Below are 15,213 nucleotides of genomic sequence, written 5' to 3'. Positions count from 1 at the left end.
CTTTGTTTCCCATAATACCTTGATTAGCTTCTAAAAAGTAAAAATAAAAAAGTACAACTATAACAAAGCAGTTTTATTCATTCATTCGAATAATAAGCCTAGACAAAAACTATGCTATCAGTTGGGAACATATAGAGATACTTCATTGCTTTAGTACAATCTGTTGCTGCCACATCAATACTCAGTTATTTTCTGATTTTTACCTTGAATACATTACTTTAAATAAATGGCAAGTGTAGATCCTATGAAGTTGGGCAACTGGAAGGGGTCCAGGCATATTTATACCTTTTATTTTATAAAAGAAGAAACATAGGCCAGAGAGCTCAAAGGCAGTGCAACAGTTAGATACTTTGGTTAAACATACAGAGCAGATCATCAGTAAAGAAAGAAAACTAGCCATTTCTGCTATTACCAATCCCCAGGCACTCAGCAGCTGGATATGTCATTGGTGCTGGCAATGGCCCATTCATCCCCTGGAAATGTGACCTTACCTCTGTCTGCTCCGTGGAGTCTTCTGCAGCACTGCTTCTGGGTGTACCCTGCATAAGATGTGCCATGGAAGCTGTTTCTCCTAGAACCTTATATAGCAGAAATAAAAAGAAAAAAGAGATTCCTTATGGAGTCTTTTTAGGATGAACTCAAATATTATAAAATAGAAAAACCCACACCGTTAAAATAATAATAGCATTGGTTTGTCAGTGCAAGCGAAAAGAAGCGACTCTATATGTGAATGATGTATCTATGCCTCTCAGCACAGACACTGGGGTCTTAACTTTTTTTCTCTTCCAAAAGGGATTTCCCAGGATGTCTCAATGAGGCAGGCTGTGACAAAGACCTGGGGCTGATCAGCCTTACAATGGTATGTAAATTGCCATTCTTCCTTTACCGGCAGTGTTTCTGTTGGAGGAGGAAGTTACCACCACAGAAAGCCTGGGCAAACCAGCTCTTTCCTCAGTAGCTTAACTGTCATAAACTCATTGTCTTTCCCAGAGCAATTAGGTAATGACTTTTTGACAGCTTGATAATTTGTTTTCCCAATGGCAAGATTTTCTGGCCGTATCTGCTAAATCTGAGTCTAGTTGTGTAGAACATAATGAGTCACATTCAATTCTATAAATGTAACTAATTCTTACAGAATGGGAAAAAATCATTACAAAAGAAAATGAGCATTGTTCACAAAATCTATGTTGGCAGGAAAGGTAAACTGGGTTTTCAAGTTTAAGGCTGTCTTTTCTCCATAACTCACCCATAATCTTCCCCATGAGTCATTTTTTTTTTTGTACCAATGTTTTAGCTTTAATTTTCATTAGTTGATGCCAGTCCTTTGACAGGGCCTTGCGATTATGGATCAACAGAAGAAAAGTAATGCAGGTAAAAGCAGGGAAATGGTATAAATGGACCTCGATGGAGCAGATCTATTTCTGCACTTGGAGTGAAAGCAGAGACGTGGAACATGAAAAAAGGAAGATTGCGTTGCTGAAAGCAGAAAACAGCATTGATAATTATTTGAAGTCTTATTAGACCTGCTTATTGTATAGCCACATGGATGTAGGATAAAGTCTACAACTCTGAATTGCACACTATTTAAAAGTGAATGATTGGAGGTCCAAGATTTGAATCAGCCTTTTCTTGTTAATGTGTTCCAGTTCTCTGCAGCTCTTCCCTGTGCTCCTGTCATAAGAAGCTACCTCCGTCTTCTGAAGCAGTTTTCTATCCCATTCCCTCCCCCATGCTGTTCTCTCCATTGTAAGACTGCATTCTCCCTCTGACCCAGTGGCCTCTAAAACCAAGCGATTGCCTTTCTTGCCCTCTGACTTGTTGACCTCCCCTCATCAGTCAAGAAGAGCACTTGCAATTGTTTATTTACCTTTCCCTGTGCTAATTCCTGTGTCAACAGCACACTGGTTCTGAGCAGTGTGAATCAGAGCAGGTGTTCAACACATTTTGCTACATAAATAAAATGATGACTCTCTTGTTAATTAAGTGATTTGCTAGCCTTACAGACTTTGTGCCCATGTATGTTTGTTTATGATTTTATTCTCCGCTGTTTTCTTTCTCTGTTTTGAAGATGGGCTTCACTGACAGGGAACAATGTTGCCTTAAAGCCATGCCCAAGACTATAGGTGAGACTCAATCTGCTTGTTCAGAGTGCAAAGAATAAACACTATGTTTCAAATATCTAACTGTAGGGAATAGAAGAGGGGAGTTCACGGAGACTGATGCTTTATTACTCTAAAATCTGCTCATTGGGAAAAAAAGTATAATACAAAAACATTTATTTCCAGAAGCACACACACATGCAATAGTTTTACTGAGTTTGATATTCCCCTCAGCCTTATCTTTTATTAGTAGTAATAGCACAGTGGACGTGGTAACAATGACCTAGAAAAATTTCTCTTGGTAGGAAATACTGTCCTTAGCTTGTTTTCTATTGATCTTCCAGGTAACAGTATCCTAGATGCACTGTCTTTCCATGGTGGCTCCATTAAGTGGAAATCCTAAACCTTTGCATTTTTCATTACAGTTCCTATCTCTACTGCTATGTAGGTTAACAAAAAGCAGGTTTTCTATTAGCACAAGAGTCATGAATGAACAATAATTATATTGGAGAATCTCGAGTTGGATTTATGAAAAGTGGAATTTCACATAAGCCAGCCTCAGGAATGACTGTGTGTTTTCTATTACATATGCTCCTCGCTCTCGACTTTGCCCTTCTCTCACGCATACTATGTATTTCAAGATTCTGGCATCTCATCAAGCTTTGTTTCCTGTGTTTCCTCACCAGCTGAAATAACTTTCAGAGATGTGGAGGCATCACTTAGTGTTTCCCAGGCTACTTTGAAGGGTCTCCATTTCTCAAGTGGCTAAAATCCTGTGAAGAGGGAAAACTAACAAAGAGAAATACAATAAAGGAAAAGGGTAGGGAACTGTCAGTTACTGGTATCATTCAGCTTGACAATTTATTCGCTGAATATTAGTCCAAAAGAAGAGCTTCACATTTCTGTGAATGCTTAGGGACATAATTTGCAGGTAGAAGAAACATGGCCTTGTCCATCACATCCTTTTGAGTAGTTTACTTCACTTCCTGAATCTATTTATGTAAGAGTTTAAGTGTGATACCTAGGTAGGAAAGACCTACCTGGCTCTAGGGACAGGTCAGTGGAATCTGTTCTTAGCAAATATAATCACTGCCTGTGGCTCTGGAAAAGAAAAGATGCTTCATGTTGCTAAGACTTAGTTTCCACATTTATACAACATCATAGGAAAAGTCTTCCAAGGGCTGAACTCTATTACAAGAACATAAAAGATACATGTAAATAGTACATGTAAGAAACATAGATAATAACAATTATACATACAAATAGAAACATACATACACATACATTTGAAAAACCAGTTAGTAAATGAAAGCAAGCAAATAAGCTTAGAGACAATAAAGTCTGCAAAAGTTGGGAGGAGGAAGAGATCATTTTCAGCCTTAGTAGTTGAAGTTTCCACTGGACATCGAACGTGGTTAGGGCTTGCATAGACGATGACAGCTGAAATACTGTGCTGATTAGAACTTTCACAGACAGTGGAAGCTAAGTGGCTATGCTATAATGGCAGTAGCTTAGTAAATAGCATGGAGATACACAAACTTAAGGATGTTGTGACAAGCCCAGTTTTACCACAGTAGGGGTTCAGGGCATACTAAAGTTAACAAGGATGGAATCATGAAAGGATTTAATTTCATACTAAGAAAGGTTGACATTATATCACAGATAATGGGGAGCTGCTAAAGACCCCGAGCAAAAGAATTACATGATTCAAATGATTTTTAGTAGAAATAAACCAGGGAGTGCACAGTATGTGTTCAAAATATTCCACAGCTTGTGGCACTCAAAATATCCAGCAGTCAGTTCACTGGGCCTGAACTCCAGACTCCAGTCTTAAATATTTGCTTGTGGATACAAATCATCTCTAGGTGGATGTTCGCTAGTTCCCTCTCTACCTGTCTCAAACACAATTCTCAATGTTCCTCATCACAATGAATGAGAACTTTCATGGTCTCCACCAACAATCTTAGGAGCCATCCTTCACTCCTTTCTCAAAGTCTGTGTCTACTACACCTGAGCATCTTCAGAAAGGGAGAGCAACCCATCACCACAAGAACCTAGGCACGCTCCAGCATAATGAGGGGAAAGGTGAAAAAAGCACACCTTTCTACAATCTCTTCAAACCAGAGATTTTAATATTTGCTTCCTGACTTATCTTGGGCTCTGTCTCAAGTTCTCACTCTGTTCCTTACTACTGATCTGACTCTGAAAGTTTTCAACATCTTGGGCCCGGTGGCATGGCCTAGCGGCTAAAGTCCTCACCTTGAACGCCCCGGGATCCCATATGGACACCAGTTCTAATCCCAGCAACTCCACTTCCCATCCAGCTCCCTGCTTGTGGCCTGGGAAAGCAGTTGAGGATGGCCCAAAGCCTTGGGACCCTGCACCAGTAGGAGACCCGGAAGAGGTTCCTGGCACCCCGCTTCGGATTGGCACAGGACCGGCCGTTGCGGTCACTTGGAGAGTGAATCATTGGAAGAAGATCTTCCTCTCTGTCTCTCCTCCTGTCTGTATATCTGACTTTGTAATAAAAATAAATAAATCTTAAAAAAAATAAAGTTTTCGGGATCTTTGGATTGACATCGAACTACCTTTACCCCTTAGCTGGATGTTGCAATAGCTTAAGGATTTCCTCCTTCTACTTTTACTTTCTCCCCTTCCCTTTATTTATACAGTAGCCTTAGTGAGGCTTTTCAAATGTCATTTCATGTCACTTCCCTACTCAGATCTCCCCTCCCTTCCCATCTTACTCAGAGTGAAAGCAGAACTCCCTGCAGTGGCCAGCAAGATCCTTCATAATTGTGCTCATGTCTCTGACCTCCATATCAGTATCCTCCCAATTGACCCCTCACCCTGGTCCACGCAATAACCTCACAGCAATTGCTTTCCTCTGTCTGTAACTACCTTTTCACAAAATGTCACAAAGAGGTCATCCCTTTGTCTTTAATAAGTAATGGCTTAAATGCTATCTGTTTTTGAAGAACTTACCTGACCTCTATAATGTAAAATTTCTTGGCACTCTGGCACTATCTATCCATCTTTCCTGTTTTCTTTTGCCCTAGCAGTATATCTAACCAGCTCTATAGTGTTTTCTTTGCTCATTGCTAATAACTGGGAGCCTGTGGACTCCATATCATCATTATTTTATTTATTTATTTGACAGGGAGAGGGAAAGAGAGAGGGCAAAAGAGACAGAGAAACAGAGCACTCCCCATAGCTGATTCAATTCTACATGTTCAGAAAGGCTGGCGGATTGAAGCTTTGAGCCAGAAACCCAACCTAAATTTCCCATCTGGGTGTCATTAACCCAATTATTTAAACCATTACAGTTGCCTCCCAGGAAAAGCCATTTCAGGGAGCTGGAGTCAGGAGCCAGGAATTGGAGTCAGGTGCTCTTATACATGAAAAAAGGCATACTAGTTGGTGGTTGCACTACCAGCTCAAATGTCCACATGATGATAGCAATTTTTGTATAGAGTGATCATTTCACCTCCCTCACATCTAAAATAGTGCCTGTTATTTTAATACCCATCCCTGTGCACAATACAGAGGGCTCAACATAGAGAAATCACACTTCCTACACTGAAACAAATCTGTCATGTTCTCAAACTTAATCATGTCAAAGTTTATAAAAGATTTGAAGACCAGCAACTTCAACTTACTAGCTTACAATCTCGAAAAGGATGTCTCTTCTATCACTTAAGCTCCATTTTAGATTAGGGGATAAAGAGATTTTAAAAAGTGTGTGTGTGTATGGTGTGTGTGTGTGTGTGTGAGAGAGAGAGAGAGAGAGAGAGAGAGAGAAAGTACTTCCCAGTCACCCTGTACTTCAAGGCTGATATATTTTTTGTGCCCCTTCAGTTAAGAACTCAGAGACATCTTCACGCAACACAGTAATGCCACCTAGACTGTCTTTTCTATGAAAATGCAGACTTCCTGAAATATCCACGTGTAGAGATTTCTCAAAGCTTCCAGGGCAGCGGCAACTCCTCTTGGAGGGCTGCCCCGGTTCTCCAGAACTGAGCCAGCTACTTCCTCCTTGGTGACTTCACAGCACTTTGCAAAGCATCAGCTCCAGCACTTACCATAAACTAGTCATTAATTTTATGTGCCTTGTTCCCCTCAGAGGCTCTAAGCTTCTCGAAAGTGGGGTCAATATTTATTATGTTAACCATGGAAACTAAAACAATACCTTCAAAGTACAGAGTACTGAAACAATACTTTTTATTGAATGAATATGTTTCTATTCTTATTATGAATTCTCATTGTTCATGGACTGTGAATCAAGAACTGTGCTATGTGGTAGAATAGAGATGAGAAAAACAAGGGTAGACATTAACTTTGCAGGTGGCAGTTAAAGCACTCCTGTTCCTTATCACAGCGTGTGGGTTTGAAATCTGACTACAACTTCTGATTCATTTTCCTGCTAATTCTTACTCTGGGAGGCAGAAGTGATGGTAAAACAGTGGGTTCTTGACACTCAGGTGAGAGACAGAGACATGGAAAGGGTTCCTGGCAGTTGACCAAGGACTGTTGTATGTATTTGAGCAATGTTCAGCCTGGTGTGTATCTATCTCCCTTCTATCAATGAAGTGAATTTTATTTTAGAAGGAGAAACTGTGAGGATAAAAATGTGTTTCTTGTATTTTCTGTTTAATACAAAGTATGAAGATCAGAGAGATTCCTTCTTTCATGATGGAATTCTTTCTGTACCATTTCTTCCAAGAGATTGTCCACATTAGCTTGAGTACTTCAGGTAAAACAGAAGCCGGGACCATCATCTGCTTCTCCCCAGGGTTTATAGGAGGTTGGATGAAAAGTGGAGGACCTGGGCTAGAACCAGACACTATACCAAGAGTAGCACTGCTGTGCCAAAAGCTCACCCCTTTTGGGGGACGGGGAATTCTCCCAGTAAAGGAATAGACTACCTCCAGGGTATGAAAGAAAACATCTTCAAAACAAAATCTTATTAGCAGAGGGACCCTCAGCTTAGATCTCCACAACTTGACTTCTCCCGTCCTGCAGAGAACTTTTTCTCTAATAAGTGGGTGTCTCCCCCAAATTAGGAGAATTTTTGTCTCCTACTTTATAGACCCAGGTCTGTTTTACTGCAATGTCCAGTAGTATTCTTCATTATAAAACGAAGGTCATGTTGGACATACCTGAACATATACTCCGTATTTGTGTTCACTGGGAGTCTTTTAAAACCCTTGTGATCAATGGAAGGAGAAATGTGTCAGATTTGTCACAGGAACAAGTAAAGTTTATGGTGACATTTTTGGGGAAAATACAACTTGGCTTCTTTATCCACTTGTTTTTTTGAGGTTTTATAATACTTCCAGAATCAGAAGAATAAAAACTAATAGCCAGATTTTACAGATAACAGAAGGTACATGGCTCCTGTCATTTACCCAGGTTGTCAGCAGAGGTCAGGAAGAAATGCCAGCAATACTAGCAGAGAGAGGCTTTCTCATTGTCTGACAACTTGTAAGCAGGACTCTTCTAGTCAGCTAGTTAAATATTTCCAATAGAAAGTTAAACAGGTCCTTACACAATGATGTAAAAGTTTTGTTCTAAAAACAACAAGAAAACTCAGAAGGATCAAAATACTTAATGTCTATGACTGATAAAATAAATCAGATAAATTCAGAAAAGGCAAGTGTACATGAAACATTCCCATTCTAAAATCCAAAATCAGAAATGTTAACAAAATTCACAATTTTTGAGTATCAACATGACGCCAGAAATGGAAAAATCACACAGTTAATCTCATGTGACAAATCACAGTCAAAATGCAGGTACAATAAAGTTGCATGAAGTTCCTTTTAGGTTATGTGTACAAGGTAATATAAAACATAAATTAATTCTGCATATAGACTTAGATCCCTTCCCCATAAAGCTTACCATGTATGTGAAAAATTCCAAAGTCTGAGACAATTCCAATCCTTAACAGATTTAATCTATACTTATATGATGAAACCATTAACTAAAATTTTTAGGCTCAAGTTAATCCAACTAGCATTACATAATGATGAAATTATGATGATGATCTTTGGAACTTTGTATATGCAAAGTGCTTTATCATTTTCAGCACTTATATTGTTGTTACAATCCACTTTACATTTTTTTCAAATCAGATTTTGATTACCAAATTTTTATTTTGACAAAGAATGAGTATTGAATTTCAGAAAAAGGCAATAAGGAAAGGGAATTTGGATCATGAATTAACTTACTGAGGAAAACTTCCCGAAGTAAAAGTCCTTTTCTTTCTGTCAAATGCTTTAAGTTTATTAACATGAATGACCTAAGACATTTTCTCAGGTCTTTTACTTTGAGAAAATTTCCAAATCTAGGTTTAATACATAGCTATTGCAAGATCCTTTCTCAATTCATACCCAAAGTTATTTTAAAAATTAATTTATAAGTATGGTCTCTAAGTCAAAATCAGGAAAAAGTAGATTTTGAAGACAAAACAAAATACTTAAGCAAATTCCATCGAGGGGATCTTAAAATTTGAGCATTTTCTTTCCACTCCTACGGTGCATTTTTGATTCCATATATTCCTGGCAATGGATATGTTTACCCAAGGAATAAACTTAATTCCTTCTCTTCCTTTTTTTCTGTATAATGTAGTTACAAGGGCCATAACTCCTCATATATTACACACACATATGTTATATGTTATATGTTATATCAAATATCAAATATAATATAGCACATATCAAATATAATATATAATATATCATATATTATATATGATATATAATATATGATATATTATATATAACACCATTTGTTCTATTTATTTGAAAGAGTGAGAGAGAGAGAGATGCACAGAAGGATAAAAAGGAACTTCCATCTGCTGGTTGCAAAATTTTCACTTTGTCAATGTCATCCAGGACGCCTAGATGATTAACAGAGGCCCAAGTATGCACACCGCCTTCTGCTGCTCTCCTAGGCACATTATCAGGGAGTTGAATGAGAAGCAAAGCAACAGGGATTCAGATCAGCACTCCTAAATGAACTGTTTGTGTCACAACCCTCTGTGCCACAACATGGCCCCATAAGTGCAAAATGAATATTCATGCATTGCTCTATTCATGTACTACATCTTGGTTTAGGGTCTATCTTCTTTTACATTAATTTTTAAATCAATGTAATTCATACTCTGACACTTAGGTTTCCTTAGCGCCAAGATTTTAAATGACCTTTGCTGGCTAGCTTCTTTATCAGCTCTCCCAGAATAGTGAAGTATACGTTCATATTTGAATACCTCAAGTTCACCAATAATACTTTCTAATTTCCTCAAAGCAGTGAGGGCAGCCGGTTCATTTCTCCTTTAATAATCCTCCTACTTTGCTTATTTTTGGCAACAGTAGTTAAGCAAAAAGGGAACCTGACATTTGTGCCTGGCCCTTTTATTGAATCACCTCTCTCTTTTTCAGCTGTACTTTTGCCATTTCATAAAAACATAAAGAAATCAATTTCCTGATCTTGAAAAAAGTTGACCTTCTTGTTATGCTGACTTCATTTGAAGTGAAACAAGAGAATCTTTGTTCAGAGCCTTTGTTCCTGGCCTACCTTCATCTTACCCAAATGAAATTAAATTTATATGTACTTCTGGTTCTACCAATATATCAGAAATAGCATAGCAGTTATAGATGTTTCTGTTTTATTCTGAGTATGGATTTTCATCCTCAGAGTGTGACTGTGTAAATAGTAATTCAATAGACATTTTAGCTTTTCCAGTCTGAAACAAAGGGAAGTTTGCTCAAGGAATGAAATATTTGAAGACATTTTCAGAAGGAAATTGTGGCTAGAGGAGAGGGCTGTTGGGGTGAAAAAGTAAGACTGGTGGGGACTGTTCTGGAGGGGGTTGGTCTGAAAAAGCCACAGAGACTTGATCTGAGGACCTTACTCGACACAGAGAAGAGAGGGGAGATGAGTCTGAGAAAAGCATCAGTTGTCACACCAGTCAGAGTGCTGGTCAAGTTCTCAATATTATCTGGGATGAGGGAAGGGAATTAAATGCAGGAAATATAAGACCCTGGTTCCAGTCAGATAGAAATTTGGATCCAGGGCTCGGCATGATAGCATAGTGGTTAAGGTCCTCCCCTTGCACAACCGGGATCCCATATGGGCGCCAGTTCTAATCCCTGCGGCCCTGCTTCCCATCCAGCTCCCTGCTTGTGGCCTGGGAGAGCAGTCGAGGATGGCCCAAAGCCTTGGGACCCTGCACCCGTGTGAGAGACCCGGAAGAGCTCCTGGCTTCGGATTGACTCAGCTCCAGCCATTGCGGCCGCTTGGGGAGCGAACCATAGGATGGAAGATTTTCCTCTCTGTCTCTCCTCCTGTCTTTATATCTGCCTTTCCAATAAAAATAAATAAATCGTAAAAAAAAAAGAAATTTGGATCCAAATTGCATTAGTTATAGGATTAGGAAAAGTTACTGCACTAAACCTCACTTTGTCCTTCTGTGGAGAGATAAGGATTAACGACTAAACTATAGAGCTTTGCCAAGCATTGATCAGAACAGGCACTCCACAGATAACAACTAAACCCCAAACAATAGAAAATGGAAAGACACATGACACATGTCACAGTCTGTGGAAGTGCAACACAGTGCTCTGGCTTGTTATAGTGAAACTTGGGTAAGGAGTGTGTCCGCTTTGGTGACAAGAGCAGTAGCATTTAGTTGGCTTTGGGGCTCAGGAGGATATATCCCGCATTGGACACAGTTGGCATAGTGAGTGTTATCAACGGTGCTCCTGAGAGTGGTACAGCAGACATCCAGAAGCATAACGGTGGGTGACTATCACAATATCATCATCAGGGAATAACCATAGGAGATTACAGAAATAAAACCAATTGGTGGTTTCCGTATGGGAACTAAGAAATTGGTTTTATGGGAACACGTTCACTATTCCTCTGCAGACTCTGAGAACTAATTTTTTTTTAAAGATTTTATTGTTATTGGAAAGCCGGATATACAGAGAGGAGGAGAGACAGAGAGGAAGATCTTCCACCCGTTGTTTCACTCCCCAAGTGAGCTGCAAAGGCCGGTGCGTGCCGATCCGATGCTGGCAACCAGGAACCTCTTCCGGGTCTCCTACGCGGGTGCAGGGTCCCAATGCATTGGGCCGTCCTCAACTGTTTTCCCAGGCCACAAGCAGGGAGCTGGATGGGAAGTGGAGCTGCCGGGATTAGAACCGGCGTCCATATGGGATCCCGGGGCACATTCAAGGCGAGGACTTTAGCCGCTAGGCCACGCCGCCAGGCCCTCTGAGAACTAATTTTAAGAAATTCTAAGGACAAATTTCAGATTCACGTTTGTGATCTTTCTATTTCATCCTCAAGAAGTCCACAGCTAGTAGAGAAAACATGTATTAACATGCATGCCTATAAAGCCAAAGTGATAAAGCTTGTACATGATGCATAAGGGAGGTAAGTATTTGGAACAAAGCAATAAAGGGTTTGATGTGCAGAACAATGAAGAATGAGTGAAAATATCATGGAGGGTTTGCATTGGTACGAAAGATTGGATATCCAAGGAGGCATGAGTTTCCATAATGAGTAGATTATATGTGAAAGATGAAGTCCATGAAGCTTGATGTTATGTTAATGAACACCAGGTACATTCGGAGAAGTGCCGGAATATACAGAGAACAACATGACACAACAATACACGCATGGCAAGGTTTGCTGGCCCGAGATTCACCCTTTACAACCGTGTGCCATGTAGGACATTCAGGCAATGTCTTAAGATTTTTAGACCCTTAGTTCTTCATTGGAAAATGAAGATAAAGTGTTTTATATCTAAGTGTTTTAACAGAAACCATACAAAACAGTTTCAGGAAGCTGACTTAGTTAAGATGCTTGGATTTGATACCTGGCACTGGTTCCTGAATCCGGTTTCCTGCTGATGCAGATCCTGGGAGGCAAACATGACGACTGAAGTAACTGGCTTCTGATACTCAAGTGAAAGACACAAATTGAATTTGGGGCTTGGTTTGGCATGGCCCAGCTGCTGCTGGCATTGGAGAGTTAACCCGTGGAAGGGAGTTCTTCTGTCTGTCTGTCAGGCTCTCTCCTGTCTCATTCTGTCTGTCTTGACCTCTTGTAAATACAATTTTCCAAATATGTGTATATAATATTCACCAATATTTGTTATGGTAAATGCCCAACAGATGTTAGATCTTCCTGAAGTTTTGTTCTAAATGTTGGCAGAAGCTCTGTTGGAGGAGGTGTATATATATATACACACACATATATAAAATCATATATATCATATATCATATATATATATGTCATGCAAAGGCATTTGGATATTGTGATGTAGGTAAAACCTTTTTAAACATCAGTTAAGTTGGTGTTGGTAGAATGAAGAAAAACGGAATAAAAATTTAAGAACAGTGTGAAGGAAGACTCTGAGGGAAATCAGACCCTTAGGGGAAGAACAAGGCAAAAAAATCCAAAGATGGTGTGAAGGTAGGATAGCTAGTCCCTTAGGGAAGTTACAAGATACAGCAAAAATGATGCTGCTCTCTGAAGGCTGGCATCTGGGATTGTGCAGGTTGGTGGTCCTGAAGGGATTAAAGCAGTGCTCCCAGATCTGAGTAACTGACTGAATACTGAATTGCTCCCTACCATAAAAAATGTGAGGATAGGCAGATATAGTAGGAAAGATACAGAATTCACATTTGTATGTAGATATAAGAGAGGCAAGAGGAAAAGGGTTGGGGGGGAGTTGGGGTTTAACATTATAGCTGTTAGGGGCTGGTGTAGTGGCCAGCAAGCTAATCCTCTGTTTATAATACCATCTGCTCAACTTCTGATGCAGCTCTCTGTTTATGGTCTGAGAAAGCAGTAAAGGATGGTCCAAGACCTTGAATCTCTGCACCCATGTGGGAGGGCAGTGGTGTGAAAGGTTAGGGGAAGTTTGGTGGCTGTGCCCAATAAGCTCAGCTATGATGTGTAAAAATGAGTTTTAACATTACTCATCAAGCACTATAGGATCTCATAGTACGTGTTAAAAGTGCAGCAGATTTTAATATATTTTAAGATGGTAAAAGGTATTGGAGATGTTGAAGATACAGGAGCCCCAATTCTGTTCAGTGTGCGTTCTTACCACAGAGATGGTTTCAACTGCGGCCTTCACTGCTGCTCAACAACTCATTTTACTTTTATTCGTCTCTCTGTCTTCCTGTTTCCAGAGGCCCTTCTATACATTTCAAAACTCCATTACCTCTTATTCTCTGTAGATTTTTTTTAAATCTCATATAGTTCCCTGGGGCGGTAGAATCCATCAACTAAGAATCCGTTGCTTTTTACCTGGAGGTGTTGAAGAATGACTAACCTTCATCAATAAGGTGGTAAAAGGAACAGAATGCTGGAGGGAGACAAAGTTTCAGTTAGGAATCCAGATAATGAACCTTGATAAGACCCAGAGGACTGCAGCGAATCTTCCTAAGTAAGCTTGCTTCTATTGTGTTGCAGGGATTTTCAAGACCGAGTAGACCGTTCTGTGAAGAAGTCAGTCACGAGTGAACAGCACTCAGGAGATAACCAGAGGACATGAGCATAAGGATACTGGAAGGAATGGATGCAATAAAATTATCTCTATGAAATTTCTCTGTGACGTTAGCCAAGAAACTCACAGGTGAAAAACACACATTTGATGGAACAGTTCTTCAGCTGGGAGTTGGAGGTAATTATCATGAGGATTCCAGTGAGAAGAGAGGAATGAAAGAGGAGAAAGCAGCCTTTGAAGCCCCAGGCATTTGCAGATGTTGATTTGTACATTTGAAAATTAAAAACAACAGATACAAGAACAGCCGTCTTAAGTAAGGCAAAAAGCAATAGACCCTTAGCAAATATTTTCTGGCCTCCCAGTGAACTGTGTAAGGTACAGTGGGCTCTCAGGCTGGGTAAGTACCATGACATCTAAGAAGAGACACATAGTACTCATTCTTCACTACATGAATGAAAGAGAGACGGAGTACCCATGGCAGATTATTAAACAAAAAAGCTGTTGTGAATGAACAGGAGAGACAGTGTGTGTGTGTGTAAGTGTGTGTGTGTGTGTGTGTGTGTGTGTGTGTGTGTAAGGGAAAAACAGGCAGATGCCCCAGTACTAAGAAATGCACTCTAGAAGTAGCCCACCTGGTGATTTCTGAGACATATCTACATCTAGTGAGGCCTGAGTTTTACATAATTCTGGAACTCTCTTTAAGAGAGAATGATACAAATTTCTGAATGTAAGTTGATTATAACAGTTTATTTAGGTTAGCTCAAGCTCAATTATCTCCACAGTAAAGCAGTCTCTACAAAATTTAGTTTTCTCTGTACTTACCCATATGTATTTCACAAAGTGAGCATGAGTTACTTTAGAGAGATCTAACATTATTTTTGCAAGGAGGAATACATAATTTTTTAATGCCAACCATGCTTACAAATACACTCTCTGCAGATATTTTTATGTTAATCATGAAAAACAGTTTCCAATCAAAAGGATTACAAAGCCTAAGAGTTCATTTTGTTCTTTTTGATACTTTTCTACATCTACAAATGCATTTTGTCATTTATGAAAGTCCTAGATCCACTTTCCCCTGGAATTTTACTTGCTTACAAAAAGCACCCTAAACAAACACCCTGAAACAAGAGGAAATTCAAACAACTCTCCTCATCAGTAAAGCTTTGATTTTTTTCCCTTCAAAGTAAAGCAAAACAAAACAGAAACAGTAACTCCAAAACAGGCATGCACATGATTTTAGTAACCCATGGTAAATGCATTTACCTAAGTTCAATCACCTCTCGCAAAGTGTTGTCACTGTGTTCAGAACTGTTTACATGGCTTGAGCAACTCCTCGCCTCGCTGTGGACTCTGCTGTCTGACACTGTAGTCTGGAAAGCACTTCTGCCCTAGGTTTTCTTCAGCAACAGGAAGTGACTGCTAAGAGAACTGGTTCACTTTACCCTCCCCGTCGTCAAGGAAGAACATGAATGACTGTAAATGATGTGGGGACTGTCCTTGCAAGTTCTTCCTGGTGAATGGAGTGTCAAAGCCAGGATGACTTAAAGTAAAAAGGTGGGATTTCCTTACCTTTGGGGAACAGGG

The 15,213-nt window shown here is 39.7% G+C and overlaps 1 protein-coding gene across 3 annotated transcripts in view; it reads right to left on the bottom strand.

The window, feature by feature from the left end:
* TNIP3 (TNFAIP3 interacting protein 3) overlaps positions 1 to 14,998 on the bottom strand; it is a 47,695-nt gene extending 32,697 nt beyond the window's left edge. For 2 of the 3 annotated variants that reach the window (XM_058666684.1, XM_058666685.1), the window contains exons 1-2: positions 14,893 to 14,998; positions 492 to 578 (exon numbers count right to left, since the gene is read on the bottom strand). In XM_058666684.1, the coding sequence (XP_058522667.1) occupies positions 492 to 557 (66 nt within the window). In that variant the 5' untranslated portion in view covers positions 558 to 578; positions 14,893 to 14,998. Of the gene's footprint in view, positions 1 to 491; positions 586 to 14,892 lie in introns of those variants that run through there. The other variant, XM_012929623.3, reaches the window with a different exon arrangement.
* Between the last annotated feature and the right edge of the window lie 215 nt (positions 14,999 to 15,213).

This window comes from Ochotona princeps, chromosome 7, assembly GCF_030435755.1.
Source record: "Ochotona princeps isolate mOchPri1 chromosome 7, mOchPri1.hap1, whole genome shotgun sequence".
Classification (NCBI taxonomy): Eukaryota; Metazoa; Chordata; class Mammalia; order Lagomorpha; family Ochotonidae; genus Ochotona; species Ochotona princeps.
The sequence above is the reverse complement of the archived record's forward strand: the minus strand, read 5'-3'. Positions and strand labels throughout refer to the sequence as shown.